The sequence below is a fragment of the Callorhinus ursinus genome, unplaced genomic scaffold, assembly GCF_003265705.2.
Source record: "Callorhinus ursinus isolate GAN/ISIS: 27379988/994484 unplaced genomic scaffold, GSC_fseal_2.0 scaffold25, whole genome shotgun sequence".
NCBI lineage: Eukaryota > Metazoa > Chordata > Mammalia > Carnivora > Otariidae > Callorhinus > Callorhinus ursinus.
This window is the reverse complement of record NW_027397087.1, coordinates 31,843,025-31,861,555: the sequence shown is the minus strand read 5'-3', so window position 1 is coordinate 31,861,555 and position 18,531 is coordinate 31,843,025. Positions and strand designations below refer to the sequence as shown.

The window sequence follows — 18,531 nt, the reverse complement described above, 5'->3', positions numbered from 1 at the left end:
TAGGGGTGCCTGGGCGGCTCTGTCAGTTGGGCATCTGCCTTTAGCTTAGGTCATGATCTCAGGGTCCTAGAATCGAGCCCGGTGTCAGGCTCCCAGCTTAGTGGGGAGTCTGCTTCTCCCTCTGCCCCTCTGCTCACCCCCATCCCCGCTCATGCTGGCTTGTGCTCTCGCTCTCATATAAATAAAATCTTAAAAAATAAAATAATAATAAAGAAATCTTAAAAAAAAAAAGAAAACAGCAAAAGGCCAGAAGCCAAGGAAGACAGGAGTCAGAAAATATTACAGCTGATTTAGAGCTTTGAGATTCTCTCAAGCCTGTCATTTTGTAGCTGCAAAGACCAATACCCAGAGGAGCCAGGCTGACTTTCCCGTATTCACAAAGCCAATCTCCACCAGGGAGTGGCCGAGGGCCCCTCAGCCTCACAGAAGCAACAGGACCCAGAGACTGCATTTCCTCCATTTGCGCCTCTGTTTTCTAGAGGATTCGACACTTCATTGAACCTGCGGCTCCGAGAGGAATGAAGATGAAAACCAGCGTAAGTTGTGGGAGGGGGACAGAAAGGGAAGGCACAGGTTCCAATTCCAGGTGTGGCTGGGACGTTCTGGTGCTGACATCCAGAGCGCAGTGGCGCGGAGGGTCTCTAGCCATGGAGAGACACAGAGCTGGGGGGCACCCCCACCATGAAACCCAGGGAGAGGAGCAGCATGCAGAGCAGTTCTGATCCAGTCCAGCTGCGGTAGCATGCGGCCCAGCCTGTGGTTTGATTCTTTTCATTACCGAAGTGAAGGCCGATAGGCAAAAAATAAAAAATGCAACTAAAAACATGGTGGCCAAAAGATGACATTCAAAAGGATTCTTGGATCAAAGTCCCTTTGTGAGTACTGTTATTTTACCCTCCTCCTAACGGTAACCACTTCCCACATGAGCCCCAGTAAGGCAACGGTGCAGCCCACAAAAGAGATAGAAATATGACCACACTTCCCTCTTATAAACAGGCGATGGTAAACATCTGAGACCACTGGTCCACAGCCGTGGTTAAACAAAGGGTTGGGGGCACCCTGGGATGGCAGTCAGGCCCTCCAGCTCCCCACACGCTGACTCTCCCTCTGTGAGTGGGGAGCTCAGGCCATTAACTTCAGAACCGAAGCTGATCAAAGAGATCCAGCCTCACAACGGCACAACTCGGTTCGGCTTCACGCCCAGCCTCACCTGGCCACGACTCCTGGGAACTCGAGGAATTTTCAAGGAAAAGTAGTTGCTTTAGTTCCAGGCCTATGCTCAAAGGTGCCTCTCTGCGGGGGGGGCGCACGGGCCGTGTTAACGGGACAGGAGGACTACGTCCCGTGTTTACTGAAGTGTGCAGCACCCCAACCCCCACCATGTGGATCAGCGGTAGTGATAGCTTCTCTCTTTTTTTTAACAATACAAGCAAAAACTGCAACTCTTTCAATCAAGCAAGAAAAGCAGGCAAACCTCAAGCAAACATCTTTAATTAGCTTTGAGATGTTCCCTGGGGTCCCGAGTTATCCCAGCATCTAGATCAACAGGAAAATGAAACACGAGGCCTTGGGACAGGCTCTTGTGGTGTTTTTTGGGTTTTTTTTTTTTTTCCTGAATTGAAATGAAAACGCATTTGCTGACCTGAAGTCAGTTATTAGCTTTCTGTGACAGGAAGACTCCAGGGTATTCCATTTCCGCAGAAAGTTCCATCAGAAAACAACCAAAAAATTACATAAATCAGCCAGCACTTTGTTTTTAACCGCTACAACATTTATAGAATTCTCATTTCTTGATCTATATGCTTTCAGAGAAAGTTTCCAGCAGATTCAAAGCCAGTGAGACTCACAAAGACACGAAGCGTGCCATTAAATTGCACATGGTTTTGAAGCTAGAATACCACAAGAACCTTTAGAAAATTTCCCCTGGGGGCAGGAGGCTCTCAGCTCTGTGCCCTGCCCCCACTCCATACCCAAGGGCAAGTTTCTGCCTTCATTTTGTCAACAGGAAAACAAGACTGGAGGGGTGGAGACAGAAGTCTGAACTGCTTAAAGCCACCTGGCTTGGGTCACAAGATGCCACCCTCAGGCACAGCGTTCAGAGGCCTCAAGGGTCTTCCCTGTGAGTCACACATCCATTTGTCTCCCTGAATCCCAATTTCACACCTCTTCCAAAGACGCTGCATGGCAGACGGCCACAATCCACTGGCTAGAGGCTCCACACACAATTACATAACTCTTTCTCCATCTCCTCTCAACTCTAAGCTCTGTGGGGTCAGGAACTGGCCTCCGAATGGTTTTCCACCCCAACCCCAGAATTAGCAAGCCATCAGGTGCGTGCTGAGGAATCCACTCAGAGAAGAAGGTAAGCAGTAATCAACAAGTACTGACTGAAATTTACCAAGTGCCTAGCAGGTACTAAGTACAGTAATGAGTCAAAGAAATAGTCTGCATCCTTGACTTCAAGAGGCTTCTCACAATCCATGACTAGTCCCATGACAACACGTGACACGGCACTGGCCAGTGAGATCCCAGGAGGCTCTTCCTGGAGGGAGAGCCCCCCCCCCCCCCCCCCAAGGAGAAGCAGCCTTTTCTTGCCCCCTGGACGTGTAAGGACGGTAGTGTCTGGAGCAGCTGTGGTCATCACTGGACCCAGAGGGGTGGAGCCTGAAGGTAGACACCCTCAGGCTGAAGACGGCAGAGCTGAAAGATGGAAGGCTCCCAAGTCCTTACTGATGCCTGAAACCGCCCTGCCCCCAAACTTTGTAAAGAGAATACACCTCCACACTGTTGAAGGTGTCAGTTGGGTTTCAGGTGACTTGCAGCCCAAAGTATCCTAATGCAGCGAGGCTGGCCCAGATACGGAATACAGGCTATGGGATGGACCAGAGAGGGAAGGCCCCACTGGCTTTAGTGTAGCGACAGGGAGGAAGGGCTGAGGGCCTCCGCTACAGACGAGAGGGTGAGATGGTCAGGAATGCCGGAGCTTGGCAACAGATTCCAGCCTTACCCACGAGACGGCCTGGTCGTCTCCATGGAGCCCAGGGCCCGGTTCCCACGATGTGTCTCTGAAGAACCGGAACATAAATAATTAATACTCCCTGCCCATACTCACCCACACACATGCCTCCTTGTGTCTGTGGGGTAGAGGGGGGGCGGTGAGAATGCATCTTGTTCTATTTATAAGACACGGCGTAGCCACAAAGGATGACGAGCAGAGCTCCACAGCATCAGCTCAAGTTCTCCAAGAAAGAGCCGCCAAGTTTGGCTTGAATTTACACTTCCCTTTTCTCAGCCTGTGACCAGTCCTGTCACTCCAGCGGCTCTCCTTGGAGCTCCTTAGACAGGGCCTCGCCTACAACAGCCGTTTGCTTGGGTAACAGAGAGGACTCCTCAGGCCCGTCTCCAGACTTCCAACAAGTTATCCGGGGCAAGAGAGGATCACAGGAACAAATCCTGAGAACATAAAGCGGCAGTGGAATGGCTCACAGCCGTTCCATGTTCCCTACAGAATTCCACCGGCCAGAGGGGTTATTTGGGGCCACGTGCTCCACAGAGGCCCTGGCACATTCCATGCATTTACCACAATCAAAGAGAAAGAAAAGGCATGCTTGCTGTTATTTTTAATTCCTTCCTTAATGCCTTCCAAAATTCTTCAGCAGAAGGATTATCCACTAAACTTGCACCAGCCACCGGCCAGTGGGATCCTCGAGGGCTCTAAAATGGGAACAGGGGAGCGGGAGAGGTCAGCTTCCAGAAGAAGTCTCTGCTCCTGGCCATTAAATACCATCTCAGTTGCACTGGGCCTGAGGGCCTCTCCTGGGCTTTGAAGGGACACGGCCTGTAGAGGATGCAGACATTCTAGAGCCAGGTGAATGCCTTACGGTCTCCCTGCTGCCACCCCCATCTCCGCCCTCTGTCCCCTTCCCTCCAGAGTAGCCATCAGCAGAGCTCAACATTCCCTAACTCCAGCTCTTAAGGAAGCTCTAGCGCTAACTTCACTGTGATTATTTCTAAGGCCTCATCCCGTTTTCAAATATTATGTTGCCAACTTGCTAAATGACCTCAGGCAAAGTCACTTCACCTGGACTCACAGTAAGTAACTCAGACAGTCCCTTACCCTTTAGCAGTACTGTATGAACTGGCTGACCTAATGCTCCCAGTTCCCTTGGCAGGTGGCATAACGGCTGCCACAGAGGCAAGGGCAGCTGAGGCTGCCTATTTACCCAGGTTTGGCTGGACAGTCCAGCCTTATGCTCACTTTCTGGCCCTAATTAATAACAGCACCACCCCTTTTCACTCTTAGAAGTGTCCTGGTTTGTTCAATAAATTCTATCGTCACCCTGGATTCTAGAAGGGCTAGAGCTTCTGAGGCAAATCCAGCTCCATCTCTTATCACGAGACCTAAAGCAACTTACCTAGGCAATCACCTGGACCTGCTTACGAGGCTGAAAATGATAAGGATGCTAGCTCCTTCTTGGGTAGCCGGGGGGGGGGGGGGGGGGGGGGGGGGGGGTCACGGGGCAGACAGCCAGGATCAGGAACCAGGGATCTGAGCTCAGATTCCTGCTCTGCCGCTGACCCCTCAAAGCCTCAGGCCCCTCCTCTGTGATCGTGAGTAACCCATCCTTCCTTCTCTGAGTACTGCAGATGGGGAAAGAAGACCAACCAGTTGATTGGTGGCCCAAGCTAGCGTCTGGCATACTGTCAGCACTCAGTTCATGCTGTCCCACCCCCAGGTGAGAGGGCTCAGGTGACCGGCCCCAGGTCAACACAGCTGAGTTAAATCCTCAGGCAAGGCCCAGAGCATCAGCTCACTGAAGCTTCTGGCACCAGGCCCCAGAGCATGCACGCTCTGAGTGCATACTCCAATTGAATTGTGCACATCCTTTGTGATTTTTCTCTAAGGCCTGTGTGAAAACCTGGGTGTGAGCTTGCAAGCCTCAGTCCGTCTCTGTCAGAAAGCATCTTTAGCAATACAACAGAGCTGAGCTTCATAAAGAAATAGGAAGTGACACTAATATTTTCCAGTCTGCAAGTGCTTTGAATGCATAGCTCATTCACATAAATAACGTCAATAATCCTACCGAGGAAAGTCTTATTGTTCCCATTTTACTGATGAAGAAAGGAGGCTCAACGAAGCGAGGTGATGTGTCCGCGTCACCAAAGCAGTGAGTGGGGGAGCAGGAATTTGAACGTGCACCTCCCGAACATAAACCCAGGCTCTCCACTGTCGTATGCTGTCCCTTCACAAGCAGGGCTCTATTGGCATTTTCAGAAATGGTCCATGAACCACAAGCAGTCCATGGACACGAAACTTTATCTTCTGAAAACCTGTCGGCTTCCATTGACAAGACCAACAGAAAGCTGACTCTAACCAGATACGGTAAGTTGTACCCAATCTCTAAATGGTCAGCATGCTTTCTGCTTGCTCTCAGGGCTAACAGACATGAGCAACACTGGGGCGCCTGGCTGGCTCAGTTGGAAGAGCCTGCGACTCTTGATCTTGGGGCTGTGAGTTTGAGCCCCACGCTGGATGCAGAGATGACTAAGAAACATAAATAAACTTTAAAAAAAGAAAAGAAATGAACAACACTGACTTAAGTAAATGATGTTGCTCTCTTATTAGGGAAAATAATCTGTTTTTTTAAGACACTTAGCATTCTGTGAATCTGCAGGAGAGAACGGAGGCATGCCTGCTGACTGCAGTGTGGTCAGGTCATCAAGGAAGAAACGAAAGAACCCTGTCTGGGGACATTCCACCTAAGGCGCTGTGCCAGGCACAGGGGAAGCCAAGGGGGACGTGGAGATCTGGTCTCGCAGGCCTTTGCTTGAAGGGACCAGGCACCACTCGACTCACTTTCCCAAGGAATACATGGCAAGAGGTGGCCATGACTCACTAGCTAATTACCTGAACACTTGGGCTCCCAGAGCCCTCCTGGCTGAACAGCTAGTCTTCTCCCCTGACGGGGAACAAAACACTATTTTCACCCCGGCCCAGACATAGCCTAAAGCTGTCCACACGGTGGTGTAAGGGATTATGACTCTGACCTGGATAACTCAGGCAGAAAAGCTGCTGCTACCGGCTGGCGGGTGGGGGAGGAAATGAAGTCTCAATACAGCGGTGGCTTTGGCCCCTACTTGAAAATCCCCGAGGTGCTCAGAGAGCCAGGTCTAAACGCCAAACCTGGCCTAAGGAAGCCTTCCCGGGCTCCTCTCTGGCCACACCCCCCTCCACGGCCCGGCCGCTCCCAAATGTCCTTCCGCACTCCGTCCGGCCAGGGAGCCAGGCAGCCTTTGCGACACGCGCATGCTCTATCCATCCATCGAGGTCCTGCTGGAGTACCGCCTCCTCTGGGAAGCCTCCTGCCTTCCCCCCAAAAAGAGAGCTGCTCTTCCTCGGGGCTCCCAAATCAACACTTGTGTGACCTTTACTAGAGTGTCTGTCCCACAAGCCCACCATAACTGTGGTTGGTGGGACCCTTTCTGCCTCTATGCAGCTCAGAGATAGGACCTCACCTCTTCATCTCCATATTCATCTCCATATCCCCTGAGGCCCAACACGACGTCAGCGCCCAGTAAAGGCATCACAAATAAATGCACCAGCCGGCGTCCCGCTCTCCGCTCCACTCACTTCTGAGACAGGCAGCTACCATATGTGTTGCCTTCTCCCTGATCTGTAATCCACTCCGATCCAGGTTCAAAGTGAAGGAAATCCCTAGAGTCTTGTCCATACAGTGGTACCACCGAGTCTGGGCCTCAGTCGTGGCTCCACAACAGAGAGAAGGGGCTAGAAACAGGCCTGCTCCACCACTAGTGGGTGCTAAGCAGAGGCCATGCAAAGGCCCACATGCCATATATCATATTCGAAAGATAGAAATCAAGGTAACAAACTGATAAATAGAATATATTCTATCCTCCCACCTTGACAACCTTGGAAGGCCAGCTTTGCATTTAGCGTTCCCTGACCCCTTGGTTTCACAGTGGAATTCGGACATTCAGGGAGACCCGGGCCCAAATGCCAGCCTATCCCCTGGAACCATCACACACACTCAGAGGGGCTTCATGCACACCCATACAGATACCACAAACGTGAATTCCATCCGACCTCTCCATCCCCGTGCCCTGCACGCCTTGTCAGAACCTTAGGCCCACGGGTGCACACATATCCACGGCAGAGGCAGTATGCCCTTCCCTGAGCAGATGGATCTAGGAGAGGCCCACACAGCACTTGGAAACAGTCTTGAGACCACCGGGGCAGGGAACTGAAGGGTCAGGGCCCAAAGCACAGCCTGGAAGGAGATGCAGGCTCTAGATGGGCCACCCCGTTGGCCCTACAGCTCTACCACATGAAAAGAAGCACACCCAGGAGGAGGGCCAAAGCCCGGCCCTGTAGGCAGAGTCCTCTCTTGGGCACACCTAAGGGCAGTCAAGGGAACCACCGCCCGCGTCTAGGTCATTTTGGAGCCATGGTCAGCTGGGTGCTGACCATCCTTACTTGACCACCAAGCCGACTGGTGAGGGACCGGAACTTGGCACCAGAAGTCGGGACCGGAACTGCGTTCCAACCGGGTCTCAAAAAAACACCAGCAACAATAAACATCATGCACTTCCACACACTTACGGGCAGGCTATCGGTGACAAGGGCATGAGTCACCGTGTTTCTTCTTCAGGGGCCTGTCCATCCCCCGCCCCAGGAGCACTGATTCATCAAAGTTTGTTTTCAATACTATTATTTTTAGTCAGCCAATTTTTTAAATGACAATAAAGGGGGGGGGCAGAACCACCCAAGAATATGAATTGTTTCTCCTTCAGTGGCTCGCCTAGCCCTCAACCAACAAGTGGCATGCTTAGGTGCCCTTGCTATGTGCTGGAGGTGGATTCTGTTACTATGTAAACTGAGGTTCTCCAAATGGTGAGCTCTGAGAGCAAGGGCCGGGGGTCCCCTGGGGGTCCCCTGCTGGAATCAACTGACACTATCTGTCAAATATCCCCCTTGAAAGGGAAAGATGAGTGTTTACTGAGCACCTACTATGGGCCGTGAGCTGTAAATATGGGCCAAGGGCTTGATCTCTCTTACCTCATTTTGGTTGATTTACTGCGGTCCCATCCCCATTTTACAGATAAGGAAACGGGTTCAATAAATTGAAGCAAATGTACCCAAGGTTGCCACAGAGCCAGCAACTGGCAGACTCAGACCCAGGCTCGTCAGACTCCAGTGCCCTTTGCTCTTTCTTCATTACCATGCTTTTCCTGTCCACCCACGCCCCCACCCCTGCTCCCCAGGTAATATTTTAAGAATCTGTTTGGTTAGAGATAAATGGCCATGTACAAAATTTAAAGCGATAGCAGGAGAAACTAACTCACCCTGTCCTCCCATGCACACAGAGAAATAAGGCTCAGCTTGAGTCTGAATTCAACACGGGTCAGAGAGACTTTTCAATGGGAAACATTTGAAGCAAAAGGAAAAACCCAATTTCCATTGTCAGGGCCTGCTTTCAGCCACTTGTAACTACTCAAAAAGTCTTTTCTGGATCCATTACTCCACAGTTGGGCCTAGCCCAGAGGTGATTTTTTAAGGAAAAAATGCCTTTTGGCATTTTTGAGCTGTGACAGCGTAAAAACAGACCTTTAAAAAACACACACCCAAAAAGCATCACTATTTTCAAGAGTCCAGTCTAAAAGAAAAAAAAAAATGACACCTCAGAGCTACAACTTGGCTTGGCAATCGGTGATGCAACAAGGAGCAGCAAAAGCGACCAGATTTATAGCTCTAGAGGTTTCAAAGGTAAACCCTTACACAATGTATCTTAAACAGTACTCTCATCCTCAACTGTGAGCAAAGCAGTAGGAGAAACAGTTGCCTGATGTCAGCATGGAGGGCCAGAGGATACAGAAAAAGTACTTTTTCGGGGGAAACTCACTTTTCATTCCTTAGCTGGGGTTTCAACTTGTAACCTCCATGTTGCCTAACAAAAGGCACAATGCTTTCAAAATCAAGTATAGCCTTTCTTTATATAGATGCTTGAAAATAAATAAAGGAGGCTTCCTGGGTAAGCTCTGACATATGAGCAAACATTTTCCACAGGTATCCTTTATAATGCCTACCTCTTAACATTTCGCCATTTTTAGGCGGCTGTGGTCATTAGCGTAAGTAAACTTCCTGCTCTGAGAATGGCCAAAAATAGCAACAAAAGAAAAATTGCTGCATCTCAAGACACACAGCCTTCATGTCTTTATCCTTGAATTCAGTCATTTTTATATTCCTTGGTAGTTAAATTTCAGGGATTTAGACTCACAGGGTTAAGGGAGAGGCAGGGAGAAGGGCAACATAATCAAAATTAAGACTGGATTATAGTTTTATTACTTTCATTTGTATAAATTATTTGGCATGAGACTGACAGGCTCTCAGGACGTTAATAATTAAGAAAGACCTGTGATGTATTATTCAACTGAATGCATACAAATGGGAGCTCCTGAAATGTTTGCATGAAAACCACGTTAGTGTTAGAAAGGCCCTCCAATAAGGCTTAGCTCATCTATGAACTGAGAACATCTGAGGCCTAGGGACGTTAAGCAATTTGCCCCAGGTCACACAGCCAATCCGAAACAGAGCTAAGTCTAGAACCTAACCCAGGTCTGCTGACTCCTGCCTCCAAAATGACCCCGAAAGCCCTGTTTATAACAAATTTTTCTTTGACAGCATTTATGGGGAGAAAAAGCCTGCTAAACAAACTTTAGCCTAGTCCAGAATTAGCCAAACTTCTTAATTAATAGGCTTCTACTGTGTTTTCATTTTCAACTGGGGCTCTCTGTCAAAACATTCTGCAGCAGTATGTCGCTGTGGCAGGCTGCAGTTTACGGCAGGGGCCTCGGATAATCACCAGCGGATAGTGTGACTTGTACCACAGATTTGTTATTTCTAAAACCGTTAATTAAATCAAAACAAAGAGTAATGTTACACACTCACGCACACACGCACACACGCAAATTACCCTTGTCAGGAGTCAGTAAACTGTAGAGCTTGAGGGATTCGGCTCTCTAGCATCAAGAAAACAGCCTTTACAGGGCACCTGGGTGGCTCAGTTGGTTAAGCGTCTGCCTTCAGCTCGGGTCATGATCCTGGAGTCCTGGGATCGAGTCCCGCATCGGGCTCCCTGCTCAGCAGGGAGTCTGCTTCTCCCTCTGACCCCCCCCCCCTCATGCTGCCTCTCTCTCTCTTTCCCTTCCCCAAAATAAAAAAATAAATCTTTTAAAAAAAAAAAAGAAAACAGCATTTACAAATTCACTAGGGAGAACACCTACGGCATTATTACAAATGCAAAGAACCCATGCTGGGAGCCGGCGGACTAGAAGCTACCAGAGGGTAAGGGTGGTGCTTGTCTTCTTCCCTGTCACCCCTGCCACCTAGCACGGGGTTTGGCTCCAGGTAGGGACAATGCAGGAAAGCAGAAAAATGAACGGGACGCGTTCTCCGGGGATCTTTGTTCTGAAACTTGGCATAGAGGAAAATGAGAAACCAAATGTCAGCGGGGTGGGCTTCATATGGCCATTTCCAACTGTTTCCAGGGACCACTGTGCTTGAAGGTGGAGACATTGAAGGCTCCATGGCCCGGAACCTCTCAGGGGTCACTGGATGAGTCCCCGCCCTCTCTGGGGGAGGAGCCAGTACCATCCAACACAGCACAAGCCATTCCTGTCTGCACAAGGTGGTAAAACCTCCCAGGCCCAGCCTGCCTTAGGGAGCAGCCTTCCTGGGTGCTTCTCTTCCCAGCCAAGTAATACTATCAGATGTGGATTTGGGGAAGGGGGTAGAGTTCTTTTCTTTTCTTTTTTTTTCTTAATAGGTCAATACCTCAACGCAGAGAAGAACAAAAGTTTAAATTAGGACTAATCATGAGCCTTGTTGATTGAGAAAGCTGCAACCCATTTCAGAGAACTTAACAGCCACGCATAGGAGGCTGGGGGAGACGTGGATAAAAAAGATGGGCGAGGGCGCCTGGGTGGCTCAGTTGGTTAAGCGACTGCCTTCGGCTCAGGTCATGATCCCGGGGTCCTGGGATCGAGTCCCACATCGGGCTCCCAGCTCAGCAGGGAGCCTGCTTCTCCCTCTGACTCTCTCCCCTCTCATGCTGTTTCTCTCTTGCTAAAAAAAAAAAAAAAAAAAAAAAAGATGGGCGAATAAGGTAGTGGGAATAAAGTCTGATTTCAATTTTTAAAGCCAGCGCTGCTTGGTCCTATTTCTTTCATAAAGGAGCTCACGCAGAACAATGGCTGTATTGTGCATTACGTGGCATTAAAATCCCCTAATAAATTAACAAGTGAAAATTAATGGTCTCTCAGTCCATTAAATCATGTTAATTTTATTTCCATTAAAATAATACAGCAATTACAAGTTTACATTATTAAACCAATATTTATTTTTCAAAAACTCATTTTAATTGGATTCCTGATGTGATAAGCTTGAGCCACATTCTCTCAATTTCAACAGCTTCTTGCACTTCTCATCAGAACTAAATGACTACCATACGTATTGGCTGACTTTTTTCCACGATTAAAATGTTCATTTGAGACTTGACATCCTTGCGAAGATTTTCTAAGAATGGATCACTCAAAGCTCTTATGTCCACGCAGAAACTCGGGCTTACAGGATTTAGTTCAGCCAAGTGTTAGCCAGAGACCCAGAAAGCTAGGTCACACCAAAATGCTGAAATTCTAAGTATCCACAATCATCAACAAGTTACCCCGTTTTTACTGACACTCTTTGTTATATTCTGAGCTTATATATCTAAAGTCACTGGTCCCACGGAGGAAACCTGAATTTCAAGTTTGCAATACTAAATTACTTTTTACTTCAAGGACAGAACGTTGTAAGCAGAGTAAATACTGCACACAGGTCACTGGCCCTTCCATGCAAGCCATGAAGTAACATTTTTACAACAGTACTCAGTTTAGCAAAAGACAGAAGAAGATAAAGACATCCTCATTCTTGTAGACTGGTATCACCATGTACCCAAAAGTTCACATGATCATGTTTGTAGTCCAGAAGCTTCCTTTGGTTAGTAACTCCTTGCATTGACCCCTCCCTCCTCTCCCCACCCCCTCCCATAGAATTAAACGGTCTGTCCCCATATCCCTGGGCGCTTTATCCATCCCTCTGCTGTAGCTCATTTCCTGTACCTTTGGCCAAGTCCGTCTCCCCCTCTGGACAGGGAGCTCCTTGAGAACCGGTGTCCTGCCTTGCTCTTGGTACCAGATATTTAACAAATGAGTGAATAATTTAGTTATGAATGAGTGATAAACACAGAAGGCAACAAACATAACACTTATACCTGTCAAACTCCCTGGTTTACAAAACATTTCCATAGGCCTTCTATCATCCTGATTTCCCAGGTGCAGACATGAAGACTCCGAGACATTAAAGGGAACTCCTAAATCCATCCAGATTCGTATCTGGCAAGATCCAGGACTTGAATTCTGGGCTTTTTCTGGCGAAACCAGATGGCTGCCATTATTTTGTTTTCTAACAGTGACTTCCACAATATTTAAAAGATACATTTTAGTCCCCACCCCCACCCCCAAATCACTCCATACTAGAACTCATTTTTCTTCTGATGGGGGGGGGAATAAAAAAAGAAATAGCAGTTAGACCCTCAAATAATGCCTTGTCAATGTTTCCCTTACTGAAATGGAAGCTCCTCAGAGGCAGGAGCCATCTCAAATTTACCTTTGCATCCTCTCCCATTGCCTGGAATATTGACTCAGACCTGGGAGGGGGACAGGAACTATCAATGAATCAACATGATCCAACCCCATAACCTCTGATCAGGAACTGTGAGCAAAGGGCTGTCTGCAACATGCACTGGCCTAAACATTTAACTCCTGGGTGCAAGCGGCAAGTTCCAAGGTTCCAAATGGCAAGGGAACATCAAGTGGCTCCTAGGTTCAGCCGGAGCTCGGAGCCAGCCCCTGGTCAGCTACCGGGGTCTGCGGGGTCCCTCCTCTTCCCAGCTCCCTGTGTGAAACTCCCTTAATCAAGGTTAACCAGAGAAAGGAGTGGATGGACCACCACCCCGGCAGCCAGAAGTGGACTTACTTTCCGTGGGCTACACCAGAATGGTGCTCTGAGCGGCAGCGAGAGAGTGGGTGGACTGGAGGTAGGGAGGTCGAAAGGGTATTAAAAAGAAGCCACTCCTGCAGCCCGCATAATAGGTCTGCCCCCAGACGTCTGAGCAAGGAGCCTTCAAGATGACGATCTTTTTCCTTTCTCCCGAGGGTGAGAGCAGCCTGGTAAAGTCCAGGTGGCTAACAGGAGGAGACCACGTTCAAAGAACAGATTCACAAAGGAAGAGGAGATGGAATGTGTCAGACCTGGCGTCTGGTTCAATTCCCTATTTTCTTCTGGACGTTGACACAAGAAAGCCCGAATTCCCTTCCAAACCAACCAGACCGGAAGCTTGGTCCAGCTCCCAAAAACCGGGCCAAGGCATGGAGCCCGTCGCTGGAAGCGCAGGTTACCAGCGTCCATCAGAGCAGTCATTCTTAGGTGTGCCTGGCCCCGGATTACTGACCTAGCATGCGCACACCTTTTCTTCCTCTCTGCGCTAAATGCTAGGACTCCATGCTTACCAACTGGCCGGGAAGATGCCCGCTGCTTTACTTACTCAGGCAGGTGACGAGTAAGATGCTGTTATACAACATGTCTAAGTTCTGCCCAGGCTGCCAGACCTCAGAGTATCCTGATAGCCTCTCTGCTGGTGTATCTAAATCAAGCTCTTACCACTTCCTTGGCACAGGTCTCTTTCACATTCTTGGTATCAGTAAGCCTGTACCGCTCCAGCTCTCCTGATCACTGAGACAGGTTAGAGCCGGCGTAACACCCGCAAGCATGCAGTCTGGAAGACCCTAGGATACGGCTGTCCTTGCCAAAGGTTGCTGTTGCTGATCATGATTACGTATTAGCCAAAGCACGCTTGTCACATCTCCCCAGACTGAGGTCTCCTGAAACCCCAGGGTAGTTTTAACCACTCAGTGCCCCGCCCCCCCCCACGCCATTGGATAACTTGGTTAAACATCCCTTGATCAACTTTCCAAAGCCCTCGTTATACAACGTAGTGTAGAGAGAGCAGACAATTGGACAAACACCACCACACTCTTTGGGGCTTAGCAGACACACTGATATCATTAACGTGGAGGCCAGCTAGACACCTCCCCAAGACGTGGCCTTTAGTTTCCTGCCCACGACCAAAACAGTGGCAGCCGTTGCCAAGGGAGACAAGGTGACCCAGAGGCGTGGGCACAAAATCCAGGGATGGAAATCCATTTTGTCTGGATCCACCCAAGCAACTGGGTTTCCCTGAGAAAAGATTAAAAACAAAATCTACCTTCGTATTCAGCCCTTGCCAAGGCAGGTAGAAGATGCCCCATTCCTCTCGGAGTCATGGGAAGGCCAGGCGCAAGTTAGCTTGAACTCTCAGAAACGTCCAAAGCGTTCCTACACCTCAAGCTGTGGAGGACTTTGGAAGAGGAAAAGGCAGGCCCTAGCTAAGTTTCCCTAGAGGGCAAACCCCCACCAAGGCAAGAGAAAGCAAGGGCTCTCCTCCAAGCAGTCACCAACCCAAAGACAGAACATCAGCAACCTTACCAACAAAGACCCCCGGCTGCCCCCACCCCAGGCTAACTGTGCTCCAGTATTCAGCAAAGAATGTATTCAAAACTTTCCAAGTAGAGAGCAGTGCGCGGTACAAAAAGGAGCACAAGTGGTAGAGTCCCAAGTCCACCAGGCCAAACCTTTTCATCTCCCTCCTCCAGTTTTCTCAACTTCAAGAAGGAGATAAATCTGCAGTCTGACAGCCTTATCTATTTTCCAGGAGTTTCTTTCTTTCTTGATCGCATTAAAACCATGTGAAAGTGCTCTGTAAACTATAAAACACTTGATGCAGCTGCTCATTTTATAACTGATGCCTTTCTTTCTTTCTTTCTTTTCCGTTTCAAGACACAAAGCACTTGTCCTCAATGCACCCAGACAGGTAAGAAGGCATGTTTTGCACACCCCTCCGCAGATGGGAGAAGTATGACACTCATTCACCCTACCCCTGCCCCCAACACAACCAAAGGAATAAAGAAGAATTCAGAACCAGAGCTGGGCCCAGAATCCAAGGCTCACGACCCCATCACGGGCGCACTTCCCAGACGACACACCACCTTCCCTCCCCTTTATTGACTGGATCCACCCAGTTAAAAAAAAATATATTACTTTTTTAAGTCAGCACTCCCACCATATGTGGCATTTATTTCCAGAGAAGGCCCATTCTGGGTTCCTGTGGACAGATGTTGCTTTGTGCCTGCCTCACACGGCTGGCAGGCCGCGTACAGCTGCCCCAAGCAGGTGGCCAAGGATGCAGTCTACTCCTGGCCCGGCAGCAAGACCGACAATCTCTGTGGGGCCCAGGCCGTGCAGACCCTCTACTCATTTCTCTGCAGCCTGGGAACCCCAAGGACATCCCACCCCTGTGTGCACACACACTCCCTGGGTACAGAGTCAGACTTTAAAGGGGGCCCAGAGGGAGAGACAGGAGGCTAAGGTGTCTCCCCCCGCCCCCCGGCCCCCGGGGCCAACACACACACGCCCCGATTCCCAGCCAGGGGCAGCAAAACTAAGAGAAGGCCCTGGGGAGTGGCGAGAAGTCACTGACCCCTTCTAGCAGCCATCTGTGAGCTCCCGCCTGACCCAGCTAGCCCGCAGCGGAGGAGGAAGGAGGTCCAGACAGATGGCAAAGCGCTTCGGGAAGGACGGCTCTGCAGGAATGCGAGGCCCACTTTGGGGTGCGTTTTGTTATCTGATCAGCTCCAAGCTCGCTCTCTCCCTACAGCAGCCCGCAATCTCAGGCTGAAAGCCAGGCAAAAAATCGTGGGGGAAAGGGGAGAAGACAAGACCCTAACCTCTGCCACTTGTCTCTCATTTGAAAGCACTGCGCTGCAACTAAAGTGCGTGTGTGCCGAGGGGGCGGGAGACTGGCACAACTGAGTCTAAAAATACTCGGTAAAAATGCTAATCCCGAAGGCAAAGAGAGAGCGAAGAAGGAATCTGTCAATCACGAGGTTCCCGCTCCTCACCCACAGCCCCAGCTGTACGGACTGCATTCCTGTTGCGGAGGAAAGAAGTGGGGGGACTGGACTGAAGGAAAGAAAGGGAGGGACACCACCACCTCCACGAGCGCGGGCCGCCGGGGCGGGAGGCGACGGCGGAGGAGGGGCTCCGGCCCGCGGAGCTGAACAAAGCGGGCCTCAACTTCTAGCCCGCAGCTCCCCGGAGTGGGGGCGGCCAATTCCAGCAGCACCCCCCTTTCCCGGAGGTGAAAAACGAATGTGAGGTCTGGAAGTGAGAGTGCCCCGTGCAAGCCCCAGGCTCTGAATCTTTGCAAATCCAGAGAAGGTTTTGTTTGGGGTCCCCCCAGCCCCTTCCGGACCGCGCTCCCACTGCCCCCACTCACACACACACACACACACACACACACACACACGCCCTCTCGCGCCAACCCCACCCGGCCGGCCCCGCCGCGCCAGGGGGCTGGGCGGGCGTGCCCCCCGGGTCGCCAGGGCCCCCCACCTGGGGATGGTGATGCACTTGGTGTTGACGTTCTGCGTGGTGATGGCCTTCTCCAGTTCGTCCAGCTGCCCCGTCTTCTTGAGCTTCTTGACCAAACTCTTGACCGCCTTCTCGCACCACTTCTCCTCCTGCCCGTTCTGCTCGCCCTTCTTCCAGCCCAGCAGGCGCTTCACGATCGGGGGGGTGAAGGGCAGGATGGACGACATGGCTGGGGAGGGCGCGCGAGTGGCGAGAGGCGCCCCCGGCGGGGCTGGGCGCGGCGGGGCGCCGGGGGCGCAGAGGGGAGCTCGGCCGCCCAAACTTCGCCTCAACTCCTGGCGAACTTGCCCGTGCTCCGGGCCGGGCCGCGGCGCTGCAGCCAGCAGGGCTCGGCGCGCGGCCCTGCGCCCCGAGCGGCTCCCGCGGCGGGAAGGAGGGCGGCGAGGAGGTTGGGGGAAGGCGGGCGGGCGGACGACAGCGGCGCCGGGTCAGGAAGGCCCCGAACGCGGGGCGGAGGCGGTGGCCGCGAGACTCAGAGTGGCAGAAGAAAGTTTGGGTTTCCGCACGGGGTAGCTGTTTGGGTGCCGCCTCCAGGAAGGAAAGTCCAACCCCCAGCCAAACTTTGCTCGCCTCGCTCGCTTTGATGCGCAGATCCCTCCGCCTCGGCAGCCTCGCCTCCCCGCTTCCCTCCTCCTTCCCGGCTCGCTTGCTCGCTGGGCCGGCCCGGGGCGTGCGCCGCGCTCCAGCTCCCGCTCCCGCTCCCGCTCCCTCTCCCGCTCCCGCCCGCTCCCAGTCTGTGTTTCATGCAAATCCGCGTGCAGCCTCCTTTCCAAGCGCTGTCACCGCCCCCTCGCCGCCGGGGCTCCCCGCCTCCTCCCCCGCGCCCCGCCGCCTCCGCCCCCGGGCGCCTTGCCCACCCCCGGCCTCCGGGAGGGCGCCCGGCCTTCCCCCGCCCTGCGTAGAGCACGCCCACGTGAGCGACCCGGGCCGGCGGCGGCCCTGGCTGGTGCGCGCAGGACCCCGCGCGGCCCGGACCTCGAGGCCGGCGGACGCCGGGAGGAAGTCGTGGGAACCGAGCGGCGAGAGGGGAGGGCCGGGCTCCCTCCGTGGCGTCCACTCTCGGCACCCACACTCAGGAAGCTCGGTTGCAGTGGCGGGCTGGAGAGGGCCAGACTGGCAGCGAGCGAGCGCCGTCCGGCCAGAGGCTGGCGGTGCACCCCTGGGGGGCACCCGGGTCCCAGAAAGGGCGCACGGAAGGCTGAGGCCCAGGAAGTCGGGGCGCGCTCTTGGATGCGCGCAGGCTGTTCCCGGGCAGGGGCCTTGGCGGCGCCGGAGCCCCGGGAGCTGGGCGGGGGCGGGGGGTGTGTGTTGATTTTTTGTTTATTGTTTTTTTATTCTCTCATCGATGAGATCACACCGGCTGAGAGCCCCGAGCCTGTGTGCGAAGGAGAGAGTTGGGATGACGGGGGAGGCTCTCAGAAGAAGGGATTTGGAGATCCCAGAGGCTCCCTGGATAATAGCCGGAGCCAGGGGTCCCTTGGGCCTTGTGAATCAAGTCCCTGGCAGAAAATGGGCCTCAAAGACATCTGTTGCGTTCTTGAAGGAATGAATGGGGGCGCTTTAGAATTTATCTTGGGGGAGGGGAAATTACGTTACTGAGTGTTTGCAATCTTATGATACAAAAAAATCCGAAATTCGACACCCCCAAAACTAGGAGAGAGCTTTGTTTCCAAAGCTGTGAACTCGCAAAAAGTGGGGCAGAGGGGGAGTACTCGGGAGGTTTCTATATTCAAACAGCCTTGGTGGGAAGCAAAGAAACCCCAGGATATTGGCGTACCTGGGGATTGTCTCCCTGCCGGCAGAATTAGGGGCTTCTATGCACAAACCCCGCAGCGGCTGTCAGGAGTCACTCCAGACCCTCAGGTCGTTTCTCCTGCTGCCCCTCC

General features: G+C 51.8%; 1 protein-coding gene across 3 annotated transcripts in view; it reads right to left on the bottom strand.

The window, feature by feature from the left end:
* Positions 1 to 17,377, bottom strand: part of SMAD3 (SMAD family member 3) — a 115,013-nt gene extending 97,636 nt beyond the window's left edge. For 2 of the 3 annotated variants that reach the window (XM_025883996.2, XM_073877238.1), the window contains exon 1: positions 16,607 to 17,377. In XM_025883996.2, the coding sequence (XP_025739781.1) occupies positions 16,607 to 16,812 (206 nt within the window). In that variant the 5' untranslated portion in view covers positions 16,813 to 17,377. The remainder of the gene's footprint in view (positions 1 to 16,606) is intronic. The other variant, XM_073877239.1, reaches the window with a different exon arrangement.
* Positions 17,378 to 18,531: the final 1,154 nt, after the last annotated feature.